General features: G+C 31.8%; 2 protein-coding genes across 6 annotated transcripts in view; one reads left to right on the top strand and one right to left on the bottom strand.

Moving 5' to 3' along the window:
* The window catches only part of STX19 (syntaxin 19), a 92,169-nt gene that overhangs the window by 32,860 nt on the left and 44,606 nt on the right, over positions 1-14,703 (bottom strand). For 2 of the 4 annotated variants that reach the window (XR_011648687.1, XR_011648686.1), the window contains exon 1: positions 8,310-8,541. The gene's annotated coding sequence lies outside the window, so the exon portion shown is untranslated. The other 2 variants (XM_071214889.1, XR_009185595.2) reach the window with 2 other exon arrangements.
* The window catches only part of ARL13B (ARF like GTPase 13B), a 102,366-nt gene that overhangs the window by 54,074 nt on the left and 33,589 nt on the right, over positions 1-14,703 (top strand). For both annotated transcript variants that reach the window (XM_023591460.3, XM_023591474.3), the window contains exons 4-5: positions 11,881-11,986; positions 12,793-12,995. In XM_023591460.3, the coding sequence (XP_023447228.1) occupies positions 11,881-11,986; positions 12,793-12,995 (309 nt within the window). The remainder of the gene's footprint in view (positions 1-11,880; positions 11,987-12,792; positions 12,996-14,703) is intronic.

Here is a 14,703-nt window from a genome sequence, read left to right as displayed (position 1 = left end):
AATGTGCTCTTATTAGTAACAATATTGTTCCCAGTTAATTTGGTCTATTTAATGTTAAAAATATACTAGTTTTCCTAAATATGCACAATTCAGTTACAACCTATAGTGACAGGACAGGGAAGATTCCATATGCGCTTTATTTATTTATTTTTTAATTTTTAAATTTCTCTGCCCCTCCCCCCCCGTTGTCTTCTCTCTGTGTCCTTTTGCTGTGTGTTCTTCTGTGATCACTTCTGTCCTTATCAGCGACACAGGAAATCTGTGTTTCTTTTTTTTTTCTCTTTTGAGTGCAGTTTATACTTCAAATTCTGTAGTTTCATGATTTTAGTTTCACAAATGACATATAGCCTCAGTCTGTGTCTCTTTTTGCTGTGTCATCTTGCTGTGTCAGCTCTCCGTGTGTGTGGCGCCATTCCTGGGCAGCCTGCACTTTCTTTTGTGCTGGGCAGCTCTCCTTACGGGGTGTACTCCTTACATGTGGGGATCCCCTAGTCAGGGGACACCCCTGCGTGGCATGGCACTCCTTGTACGCATCAGCACTGTGCATGGGCCAGCTCCACACGGGTCAAGGAGGCCCAGGGTTTGAACCGCGGACTTCCCATGTGGTAGTCGGACACCCTAACGATTGGGCCAAGTCTGCTTCCCCCATATGAGCTTTAAGCAATATGAATAAAATAAAATTTTATCTTAAAATTTTCAAGGCCTCAGGATTGATCAACACATTATTTGATGTAGCTTTTTCATTAAATATATAGGAAACATAGTATTGGTTTATGTTAATTTCTCATTCTTAACATTCTAATGCAAAAATATTCATATTGTCCTAGAACAAAGTTTACATTAAGTAATATCTTTAAAATATAGATATATATATATAATCTTGTTTTAGGGGTACTGATAATATTGACATTTATTACTTCCTGTGTTGGAACTTAACCACAGGGTCAAATCAATGTACATAATTTATATGTAATGAAGTGAAGAAGAAGAAATTTTTGAATAAATTTTTTTATAGATTATGTTGATTTTAGCTAGGCATTTAATAATGTCTTTTATGTTATTTTTTTGCAGATAAGAAGAAGCTGTTCAGGGTTTACAAATAGCTTGTTGAACCGCACAAAATATCTATATCAACTAGGAGAAAAAAGGTCTCTAATGTCAGGTTATGGGGCTCAGTGTTCGATATTTTTGTGCAGATGTTTTACCAGTGATTGGCATATATTCATAGAAGGCACACTTAACAAATTTCTAACTGGCACAAAGTTTGGAGGGATCTCTAGGATATCAAAGTACATAGTTGGGATTAAAAAGATTAAAACAGCATGGAACAATATACTAAAAATAACAAAAATACTTTTAACAAAGATACATGAAAAGTATTGCATTCTGTTTAGAAAATATCTTCATGTCTACAAGATGAGGGACCCTTGGTTTCACAACAGTCCCTATGAAAAGTGCCAGATATTTTAGTTAATTGCAAGATTTATATCAGAACTACCCAATCTGTTCATTATGCTTTCATGAATAACAGTGTGATGTCTAGATAAAATAAGAATACTCTTTGTTCCACTGACTCTATGCTAGTCAGAGCAAATAGGGAAGATTGTGTTAACTTCTGAATTAAATATTTTAAGATGCAAGTTGATAAATTAGAAATTTCCAAATTATAATGAAAAAATGAGATTAGAAAACCATACCATATGGAGGATCATTGAAATAAATGGAAATATTTGTCCTGTAGAAGGAAATACAATGGATAAAAATGTGAGGACTGTATAAACAAGAGGGGTTAGACTTATTTGGCTTTAACTCCAAAGGACAATGGGTAGATCATTACACAGAGAGAGATCTGGATTAATATGAAGATGACTTTTCAAGCACGTAAAGTTTAAAAGTTAGGTATCATAAAGATCATCTTGTCCCAAGATGGAGTAAACTCTTTCGTGAGATAATAAGCTTGCCATCACTGGAGATATTCAAGATGTTCTTGAATGATGATCCAGTTGAGGATGTTGTGGAAATAATGCCTGTATTGGGTAAAAAGTTAAAACACTGTCCTCGCAACATTCCTTTGATATCATGAAAGTACCAATATTTCATCAATAATTATTGAGGCCTATTGTTTGCAAAGTTTTAAATGCTATAGTATGTATTCAACAATGCCTTTCCTTGAGGAATTTACAGTGTGAGTGGGAGAGGGCCAATATATAAGTGAACAGAAAAACTATTATCTATCTTGAAAAATCAATTGGGCAAGACCTGTTTAAGGAGATATTTGAGCTGTGAGACCTAAATGGTGAAAAGCCAGCTGGATGAAGAGCTAATGGAATATACTCTGCGTATAGGAGATGGAGTTCAAAGACAATGAATAAGAGTAATATGTTTTAAGAACAATATAAATGCCAAAATAATAGAAGAATGACATAGGAGGAATGAGGTCAATAAGGTAGGCAGGTGTATATGGGGACCTCATATTTTTTGAATGTAACATTAAAAAAACAAAAAATAAAAAAATAAGGCAGGGACCAGTTCATAAAAGGCCTTGTGGGAGTTTAGATTTTTTTCTAGATGAAGTGGAAGACAATTGAAGGTTAAGTAGCCTCTTATTGACATGGTTTATAGACATATATATTTTTTTCATTTCAAAAATTTTTTATGAGAGAAGTTAAAGATGTACTGAAAAGTCAAGCAGAAAATAGAGATCCCATATTCCCCTCCCCAACTCCCCCATGCACACAGTTTTTGATGTTTTTAACACTTTGCATTAGTGTGGTACCTTTGTTAAAACTGATGAAGCAATATTATTATAATTGTATTATTAACTATAGCCCATAGTTTACATTAGCGTTCACTGACTTATATTTTTAAAAGATCATTCTTGTTGCTTGCTGTATGGAGAACAGATTTCCTGGGAAGTAGCTCATAGAGAGTTGGATTATAACGATAGATGAAATAAACAGGGACCGTTCAGAATATATTTTAGAGTTAGAAGCAACTGGACTTAACTTAGGTTTAAGCCCATCATCAGCATTTAACACAATTGATTGTTTCTTTTTGAAACATTTTTAAGTGATTTTCCTGGTTTTCTTTTTACTCTTATGATGTTTCTTTTGCTGATTTCTCCTCAACTTCCTTCCTCTGATTATTGGAATTCTTCCAGGTAAGTCCTATTTTAATTCACCATCATTTCCCCAGTAATCTCATTCAGTCTCATCACAATACTGTCCATTGGCCGATGACTCAAATTTTTTTTATTTCCAACCTAGCTTACTCTCATAATGCGAGGCTGTCTACTTGATGGCTCCATTTGAATTGTCTGTGTCTATAACTAAGCTTCTGCTATTCTGACCCTTAAACTGTTCCATCTCAGGAAATGGCAACTCTCTTCTTTCAGTTGCTTAGGCCAAAAACATTGGAGTCGTTCTTGATTCCTTTTTGTCTCATTCTTCATATCCACACTAATTGCAAATCTTGTCAACCCTTCTTTTAAAGTATATCTAAATCCAACCACCTCTCACTATACTTCTCTGGCCCAAGTCACCATCATTTCTCACCTGGCTTATTGCCAGTATGCTTCTAACTAGTGGCCCTGTTTCCTCCCTTGCACCTCTCTTTTATTTGGTCTTAACACTGAAGACCATTAAAATGTAAGTCAGTTCATGTCATTCTTTTTTCTGGAATCCTCCAGTAGCATTTTATATAAAAGGACAATTCAGTTTTTATATTAGCCTAAGAGGTCCTATACTTCCCCACCTCTTTTTACCTCTCTGACCTCAACCCCTATAATTCCCTCACGCCTCCTATTTCAGCTATACTGTCATCTTTGCTCTTCCTCACACAAACTAGGCATGTTTCTGCCTCAGGGCTTTATCACTTACTGTTTCCTCTGCCTGAAATGCCCTTCCCCATATAGTGCATGACTTGTTGCCCCAGCTTCTTGGGTCTTGCTTAAATACCACCTTTTCAGTAAGGCTTTCTCTGATCACCCTATCTAAAACTGCAACCACCCTCCTAACTCTCTGACTTCCCTGCTCTTTCTTTTCACTGTTTAGCATACTTTATATTTTACTTATGTATCATATTAATTGCCTGCCCTCTCCTCCAAGTATAGGCTTCATGAGGGCAAGGATTTTATTCATTCCAGTTTTGTCCTTCTTGATGATTCTCATATTGAACTCTCAATATCTCATATTTACTTGAGGTCTTAATATCTGCCAGGCACAGTTCTAAGTGCTTTGCAGGTTCTTTTAAGAAACCTCAATTAAGTATTTACATGATCCCTATTTTATAGATGATGAAATTGAGAGCTGTGCTTTAGTAATTTAACCAAGATGCCAGTGGTAGAACTGGAATTCAAATTCACGCAGTCTGGAATGAAGGAATGAAGGACTCACTTTTTACTATGCTTCTAAAGCCTTGTTCAATGGTGTCAGATGCTATAGAGAGGGTGAGTTCTTAGAAGAGGCAATTCTACCAGTGAAATGATTGGAAGAAAAGCCAGCTCACAGGGATAAAGTCTTGAAGTCATTTTTTATAGATATTAAAAGTAAACTTTTAATTTCCTAGTAACTATTGCAGAACTGGTTGGAAATATTTTAGAGTAAGTTTTTCAGATCTATGATGTAGTTTTCTGCTGGATTTTTTTTTTTTAATATTTAATTCAAATAGCTTGTAGTCCTTTTATTACTGACTTACTACATTAAAAAGTTAAAAAAAAAAGGTTGACTCAATTTATGCAAATAAGAGACTTCAAAGCCAGGAAGAGATTTTTCCCTAGGTTTTCATTCTTAATATTTCGTCTTACTTATTAGGAATTTTTTTTTTTCTATCTTAGGATTAGAACAGTGCCAAGCTAGTCATTCTTTAATGTCTGTGGGGAAAAATGATAAGCTATGATAGTAAACCTGTAAAATTTATGGGAAGGATTATTAGGCAAGGAGAAATATAAGATGGTAGTATAGACAGGACTGTCAACTTTGGGTATCAGAAAGCAGATCAATATAAACACTATTAATTTTCACTGTATACTTGTTTATGGATTTGCATGTATGAATGATAAACTTCAATTAAAAATGCAAAAAAAGAACATTAATCCATGTCTTAGGATGTTTTGTAGGAAATTATATCTTGGCTTTTTTCTTTACAGTTAGATATTATATAGCAAAATAGAGGAAATGGAGAAAGTAGGTACTTAATATATATGTGAATATACTACTATTTTTTTAAAAATCCTTTATTAAAATGAAAACAAAGCAACTTTAATCAGGAAAGATTTAAGTACTAGAAAAACCAATGAAATGTGCAGAAAGTCTGATATTCCCTTTTTTCTTTACATCCTATTAATCATTGCTATTAAACAAAAGGCATAGAGTCAGATTTCCTTTTAATGTTATATACCATGGCATGCATATTATAGTAAGTAATATCAACTTTAAAGTTTATTCTGTGTTCATCTTGGTTTATGGCTCCTATGTCTTTATGTATTTCCTTTGAACCTTAAAAATATATTTATGTTAGAGATCCTTCATATTGTTGGGCTATTTCTGGTTTCTTAAGAATAAATTCCTTTGTTTGTTGTGTTTTGCTGTTTCTCTTGATGGTAAGTTTTCTTGTGTATTTAGTGAACATTGTCAGTAGTTATTCTTCGGTGGGGAATTATATTACACAGGAATGCCCCTAGTGCCCTGCATTATATTTTGCACACATCTTTCTGAGGCCATTTTTGTGGTTATCACTACTAGGACCCCCTGGAGTTTACCCATTGTTGCCCAGTTTATATAAATATAAGCCTGATTTTTTTTTTCTAATACTTTTTATAGCTTGGAGAATGTAGTCCAATTCCTGGTGTAATCCTGGGTGACCCAACTGAGAATTTCCTATCTTTGTATAGAGATATTATGTTCTGTTTTTCCTAGTAGACTTCATCTAGGAAGTCCAGTTCCAGTTCCCTATGTATGCACAAACCCTAAAGCCCAGCCTCTAAGGTGTAATATTTGCTTTCAGTAGCCCAATGGAATTAGCTTCAATTCCTACTATGTACTTTGGCTATTATGAGTATGTTCCCTCTTCATTTCTAACTACTGGAAATTTTCCTCTTACTGTCAAATTTAACGAGTATTTTAAAGTTTATTCATCTTTTTTTCTCTCAAGATTATATCAAACATTTTTTTGTGTTTGGAACAGGATGGAAGAATTATTGTATCTTTATATTTTAACTAAATTATTATCATTACAGAATTAATATGATTCATCTATGCTGAAATTGACAATGTAGGTACTCAGGGCACTTATATATTGTATTTATATTTTCTAGTAGTTACATACTTATAACTTTATGTGTAACTGTTTCCAATTTTACTACCTGATATCATATCTTTACAGATTGGAGTGTTAGACAAAGTGTGACATCTAGCTTATTAAAATTTAAAAGTTGAAAGAGACAGAATTCATGTAGGAATAAAAATATTAAGCTCATAGTTATGAAATCATTTAATTGCTTAGGCTAGATAAAATTGATGAGAACACCATTTTAAGCAACCTTTTCTGTACCTTAAATTTATTTTCCTAATGTTGAAAAAATCTAATCAAGTATGAATCATCTTTCAGCATGTTTAACCTATTGCATTGCTATACAGAATTCTACAAGCCAAGCAATACCTGAATATATCTTTGAGCTTAAACATGATATTTAAAAATAGAAAGTTAGAACTAATTTATACATGTGGTAAACAATTTTAACAATTTGTTCTGAAAAATAGAAAAGTAAACTTGTATGACTCAAAGAAAACTTTCCCCACCCTGTTATAGATAGGAAATGTTCCCAGGGACAGGAACATGAAAGAAATTACCTAGTACTTTAAGAAATATGCCCTGGGATAGATACTCTGTAGATTTATGTGTGTGTGTGTGTATATATATACACATATATATATATGTTTTAAGTCAGATAGTCCTTTCTATAGTTATTATATTAAGTAACATATTTCAAGAAATATAACTAGTTTTTATCTAACAAAATTCTCTTTCACTTTTTTATATGAAGATAACTTACAAATATCCATAGTTCAAGGTAAAAGAAGATGAAATTGTTGGAATATTAATCTCTTCAGCTACTTAAATGAGAGCAAAAGAGTGCTAAAAACAAACTAACAAAATTATTGTAAATTGCAAATGTTCTTTCTCCACTAAATTTAAATCATCTGACTTTTCTTGTTGTATGACCTTTAAGTGATTTTTATTGTGCTTTTTATTTCATCTAAGTTAATATAAAATGTTTAAATATTAAACTCTTGTTTAATTTTGAACTCTCACTTATCTTATTCAAGTAACCTATAAATACATAAAGTGGCTTCTATGTTAAATTTAAAACTGTAGCCATGAAGATAGTGTTATTAATAGTAAGTATATGACTAACTTTCAAGTCCAACTTTAAACATTTATTAAAAGTCATTATTATTTTGCTTTGAAATGTGGTGCTTATTGAATTCTAGTATGGTAACAATTATATGATAACTTTTAAAATGTCTCAAGAAGTAATATATGTTTGGGCCAAGCTTCTAAATATTGTTTAATTTTAAAAGTACTAAACCTATTTTTTATATATATATGTATGTATATGTATGTATATGTATATATCTATGTATTAGAAAAACGATGCTGGCTTAAATTTTCAAACTATCAAATCAAATGTAATCTTTATATTAAATGTTATAATTTAAATATTTTCAATATGCTGAAACATTAAAAGGTAACTGGTTACTTTGATATTTTATAGTAGTCTTTTTGCAGTGAGATTATTTTCTGATTTCCTCTAATTTTAAAAGATTCTGGGAAATCAGAATGAAAAACTTAAAACCTTACTGAAAATTATCATAACTTTTTAAAGGTGTCATATGTGACAAATTTAAGCATAAGCTTCTTTTCAGGGTTAAATGTAAAAAGTATTCAGGCAAGCACAGTATGTTAATTTTTTTATAAAAAAAGCATTTTAAGTTTGTTTTTATAGGATCTGACTTTCTACTGTTTCCAAAGTAAGAAGTTGATTTGTAAGCACTTTAAAAAAAAAAGTTTTTTCCTTAGAAGTTGATTTCTGTTTATAGTGATGTATTTCCAAAGGTTCTAAACCTAATACCCAAACGACTTAGAATATCAGTAACATATATGAACAAATCAGCTGCCTATAGCCTAGTTCAAATCTGAGCAAAATAAGTAACTTTAATGATCTGTTGAGCTATTTTTAAATGTCTACAGTTCAACCACATTTAGTCTATTGATATCTGATAATGTAAAGTGCAAAAAGAATTGTTTACCTTTCTGTCCTTCTTCCTTTTGTTGATTTTCCACCTGCAATGTTGGAGTCCTACTTTGGAGAGAAAATCAGAATGTCATCTCATGTAATGTGTTGGTTGAATTATTTGAATCTCCATCCTATAGTTCACAGGCTAATTTCTGTGTAGTTTTCATATAGTTAGTTTAATTGAAAGCCAAATAATGAGGTCAAATAGCTTAGAGATAAAGTTGTTCTTTTGCTGTTAATATTGTATGAGAACAAATTGCTTACTTCACACTTGGAAAATCCGGTTCTGCCTGTTAGACGTCCATTCTTTACCTTAAAGGAAGATCATTTTCATTGGAGCTAGTCAGTAACAGGAAATCCTTGTTAAACTGCCTACATAGAGTATTTGGCACTGCTCTGTAATCCCAGTTATATATTATACATAAAATACATTCCTCACAAAAAATGGGTTTGTGTTTAAAGAAGAATTTCTTGTGTGTGTGTGTGTCAAAACTTTCTCAAATGTAGAATTTGGAAAAAATTTGAATGGAAAGAAGCTTGATGTGAAGAGCTGTATTTTTTTTTCCATTAACATTAAACTGATTGAATTCTATCCAGTTAGGAAATCCGGTGTATCTTAGCTCATAAAATCCATAGAGTTGCAGAATTAGAACAGTCAAAACAAGTGCTCATATCTTTAAACCTTCCACCTCACTTTTCTTTTTACTATACCTGTTAATTTTTATTTTCAAATTATTTTCTTCCATAGTTATCAGTATGGAGGAACTGAAGTTATGTAACAATATATGTTAAGCAATTTTAAATTTAATAATCTAACAATTCAAAATTAACTTTCAGTGGGGGATAAATATTTGTAGGAAAAATCAGAAATGAAATTTCTCTTACCCTATAAAATTTCTTTACCCTCTTTTTTTTTTTTTTTTAATTTCCTGAGTTAAAATTTTGGTGGGATGGGGTAGTAGAAATATTGCTATAATATCTTAATATTTGCATTTATTCTTTTTCTTACTAGGGTCACTTCTTGGAATCTGTTTCCAAAATAAGAAATGACTTCTCACACACCTATTCTTTATAGCACTTCTTGTAAAAACAGAAGACTGGGAATAGCCCAAAAGTCCTTCAATATATGTCTGGTTGAATAAATGATGGGATATACATACGGTGGACCATAATGCAGCAGTAAAAAGTAATAAAGATGATTTCTTTATTTATATGGCTACAGAACAATTTCAGAATCCACTGTTCAGTTAAAAAAATAGTGTAGTGCAGGGAAGTGTGTAGTACGCTAGCTAGCTTTTGAAAAAGAATGACAAGTCAGTAACAGTAGATATCCATTGTGCCCATATCGTGATCTTTAAAATATTTCCTCAATACAGTTATTTGTATTTTCAAAAAGAAACAATGGAAAGATAAACTAAAAACTGATGGAAATAGTTCCCTTTAGGAGAACAGAGGGAATAGAGAGGGGGAAAGGGACAGAGATGGAAGAATGTTCTTTCTGAATGTTCTGTTTTTATAAATTTAAATTTGGAACCATGTTAATGTTTTAAAAATTAAATCTCTATTTTTAAAAAAGCTATCTCTAAAAAAGCCTGAAACAATTGAACATAGCTGTTTATCTAGATGGTGACGTAACCACACAGAAAAGCATTGTTTCAAGTAATTTTAAAATTCAGTATTTTGACTGTATCTCTTGTGGAATATAGCTTGGAGACAAAAATAACCTCAAAGAAATCTCAACCTGCATTTAGTAGTCTTATTTTCAGTAATAATATTGGTATTATTATATTGAAACTCTTACTTAGATATACTGTAGGATAAAGCAAGTAGTTAATTATGTTAATGTCATAAGAACCATAGTTTCTAACATAAGAAAATTAGAGTTGCAAATAAAATCTAAGTAGCTAAGTAAATAACTTGGTAATATTGGGTTTGATATTGAAAAATCAATATGAAGTTATGATTTATTTTATTTCCTTCCTAAAAAATCTACATATTTCCCAGCTTTGTCCCCTGAAAGGGTCTAGAACCAGTGATATTGTAAATAATGGAAGATTTGTAGTACCTAGATTGTGATCTTTAAAATACTATTTCTTACTGAAAGGAACCAGGGCACCTTAAAAAAATGGATGATTCCAGGTCTGGGACATTGTTTCTTACAAAAAAAGTACAGAAGTTAATTATTGGAGTTGTACCAAAAGGACACAGGAGCCCATCTGAAGTGGAGTCTATTGACCAAACATATGAAACATTGAGCCTAAAAAAAGAAGAGTAACTGCAGTTGGTTGAAACACATCAAATTTAAAATTCATGCAGTCATAATAATGCCTCCCTCTTCCAGAAGCAGTCAAACAAAAGCAATCCATCACACTTAGAGATTGCTAGGACACCAATTCATTCTGAAAATTAAGAAATGAAAGCAAAGGATTGAACACTTAACTTTTCTTTCTGAATTTTATTTAAGGGTCACCAAGTCATTGATGTGGTTTTTTGTTTGTTTTTAGCAAAAATCCTGCTGGTAAATGCAGAGGGAATATAAACTTTTAAGAAGTCACTGGTTTATAAACTCTACTAAAATAATGGAACTAAGCAAAGGCAACCAATAGCTGCTGAATTCATTAGGTGAAAGGTTGAAGGGGAACCTTATTTTGCATGAATCAGGCTAACTGAGCCCACTCATCAATATAATATCACTAAAAGTGAAACAAACTAATATATACCTCCTAAAGTAACACCACCTATGAAATATACTCGCCAACAGAATTCAACCAGAAACTCATCCAACCTCTACATCTAACTCTCAGATATAGGAAGTAAAGAGTATGTATGTAAATAATCTCATGAGATGCTAGGGGTTCATTAGACTTTATTCTATGTATTTTTAAAATATGTATCTTTTCTTAGAGTCTGTCAAGCCCTGACCAACAGTGTATTTTATTAAACTTTTTCACCTTTGCCATGTGATAGGAAAATACTTTTATTTTCTTGTAATTCTTATTTTTCTTAGGAGCTTATTTTGGTTTTTAATTTTGTTCTTTTATTCTCCAATTTGTTCCTATTGAGTAAAATGTTTTCTTATGCTCAATCCTATATATGACAAGTAAATTAGATAGACGTGACCCCATTTGTTCAGTAAATTGTACATTTACACTTACATTGGATATATATACGCACACAGAGGAAATGCAGATGAGCTCAAATATTAAAAATCACAATGAATAGTTGGACATTTACAACATGATCCAGTATATTTTAAGATGATGAGGATATAATGTCAAAGTTGAAATTGCTAGGCTGTGGACTGTGGAAACTAATTCACTTCTTTTTTTGTTGTTGTTTTTTTCCCCTAGTACTTTAATTTTCTTGAGAATCTTCCTTAATAGGTCAATTCTTAACAAAATTCATTTTAGCAGTAGTAAACAAAGGAAAATCTTGAAATAAATACTACAATGCCTTCTAAACCAGAATAATCAGTAGGATTAAATCTTTGAATAAAAGAATATTGTCAAAATATTTTTAAGTGTCATCTAATTATATATTTGCTATAAACCTACTTCAACCAGAAACTTCATTTGTCTCTATAGATTGGCAAATAAGCAAGACAAGGAAGGGGCTTTAGGAGAAGCTGATGTGATTGAATGTCTGTCTCTGGAAAAATTGGTCAATGAACACAAGTGCCTATGTCAGATAGTAAGTTTTTTTTTAATGTCCTTTGAAATATGTTCAGTAAACTTCTTTATGTTGGATGGTGATAGGCACTTAAAGAGTCTTTAAAGAATTGGTTTTCTTTACTTAAAATGTTGGTATTATTTATTACTTTAACCTTTGTTTTCTATTTTGTACTTACTGATATCCATAAACTCCCCTTCAAGTTACAAAGATTTGCTTTTTGTATAGATATTGCTGACAGAACCTTGAAGCTATACCAATTTTATGTTATATATTTTATAAAATGGGAGAAAGTATAAATACAAAATTTAAACAAAGGAGAAGATATCATAAGCTTTGAAAAAATCATATCACGAGAGTTACCATACAGCCTAAGAAAGATGGATAGAGGATTTAATCATTTATTCTGGTTTCATAATACGATCATTAGGCTATTCATCTTAATGCATGCTTACTGCTGTAAATTTCCTCATGTAAGGAATTAAACCTTCCTGTTTTTTATAAGTAGAGGCATTTTTTTTTTCTGGCAGTGCAATTTTGTTTCCCAGTGATCTTATTTAAAATAATAATTGACACAATGACTTCATCTATAATATTATCTACTGTAGCTTATAGATATTATCCATAGACTATTATTATAACTTGATATACTAATGTTGGAGATCATTGCAGAGTTGCATTTTTTAAGTTGAATAAACAGGTGCTTTATATCATTAATTTAAATAGATTTGTTTTGATTTGCAAGTAATTCTTAATGCTTTATGAATAGATGTGCATGGGAAACTTTTAGTATTAATTTTTGAGTCAAATCAATTATGGTGTTTCAGGAACCTTGTTCAGCAGTCTTGGGGTATGGAAAAAAAATTGACAAGTCTATTAAAAAGGGCCTTTACTGGCTGCTGCATATGATTGCAAAAGACTTTGATGCCTTAAATGAACGCATCCAAAAAGACACAACAGAACAACGTGCTCTTGAGGAACAAGAAAAGCGAGAAAGGGCAGAACGAGTACAAAAATTACGAGAAGCAAGGTAGGTAGATTAAATGATAATCGCAGTGCATTTGAAGAATCACAAAACCCATCATTTTATGAAAATTTTGTTAATTTTGTCTATTCAGTTTTCTCTCTGTAAAAAAGGAAGACAGTAGGTAAATATTCTTTCTATGGACTTTTCTCTGCACTCATTTGGGTAATATATTTCTAATTTGCCTGTTCATGTTTTGCATAGTTAATTTATTTAAATTATTCCTTAAATTTATTCCTTAAGTACTTATTATTAAAAATTATATGTCTTATTTCTTGTGGCTACTTTTGGTGCAGTGTTTCTTACCCCACAGGTAATTTTGTTACCAGGGAACTTTTAAAAATATCTGGACATATTTTTTGTCCTAGCTAGGGGCTAGGGGAGATGCTACTGGCACTTAGTGGGTAGAGGGCAGCAATGCTCCTAAACATTCTGTGTGATGCACAGGACAGCCCTTCACAACAAAGAACCGTTGGGCCTAGTATGTCAATAGTGGCAGTGTTGAAAAACCCTCCTTTAGTCTTAGCAAAAATAGATGGTAACCTATTAGAGTATCACCCTGAGGAAAATCTGATCTTCACCACTAGTTTTGTCAGAAAGAGTCTAATTTACACTGTCTCAGGTTTTTAAATATAGGTTACCAGAAAGGAAACATTTAAACTAAAATTACCAAACTCTGAATTTTTAGAAAATAATAATTACATAAATTCTACCATAGAATCATTTATTATAATCTTAGTGCTACAAAAAGTGCTAAGACTTTAAGAGGTTCAATTTCACACTTACCCTAGGATTTTTCGCTCTCTGCTGGATTGCTACATTGTACAGGGAGAAAGGAAAATGATTTTTAATTGAGCTCCTGTAAGATCCAAAGTTGCCTTGCACTTATCAAAGTGCCATTGTATTCCATGTGCTTTGACATAGTTACAGCCCATTAAGACAAGGGTATAGTTGTATGTACCCTTAGTGATACTTCTGTGAAGTGTTCTCTTACACTGTCAAGGGAATCCTCTGATTGCTAGTGATCTTTCATTTAATTCAGAGATAGGATTTAAAGTAAAGAACTATTTGTAGAGAGATAACTCTGTATACTCAAGCACACAATAATATGAGTAGATCATTTACCTAAATTTCTCTTGATACTTCAAAGAAAGAATATGTGTAGTGGCCTTGACAAATAAGATAGGGGGTGAGATTCTTTGGTTTGTCTATCCTTGTGTATATTTCCATGATGGTAAAGCTCAGTTAAATCAATTCTTCATATATGGATAACTTTAATATATTTACAAAAATGAAATATGTGGCCACACTCTCATAACACTTTTGCTTTTCCTCGGTAAGAATACAAAAACAAAACAAAAACAAAAACCAAATCAAACCAAAGTGTAGATTCATATAAATAAGAAATCTGATGTTATTAATTTTTTTTAAGTTTTTACCTTTTCCTATAAAGATATTCTAGATCATGTTGTAGCAGACTTTTCCTATACTCATTCCCCTTTTTTCCTTTCTACTTAGCCATGCTCTTTTGAGGCCTCTCCTAATGAGGAAAGCCTCCATAATGAAAAATAAATTGGCACATTCTGTAAACCTATACTTACTCTAATAAAAAAAAAACGTGTTTTTAAAGTAAATTTGCATTTAGAGAGGAGTGATGAAAAAACTTCTTACTTTCTTAAATCCAATCTAATAGTTGAGATATTCATTTCTAGTG

Source organism: Dasypus novemcinctus, chromosome 4 (genome assembly GCF_030445035.2).
Source record: "Dasypus novemcinctus isolate mDasNov1 chromosome 4, mDasNov1.1.hap2, whole genome shotgun sequence".
NCBI lineage: Eukaryota > Metazoa > Chordata > Mammalia > Cingulata > Dasypodidae > Dasypus > Dasypus novemcinctus.
The sequence above is the reverse complement of the archived record's forward strand: the minus strand, read 5'-3'. Positions and strand labels throughout refer to the sequence as shown.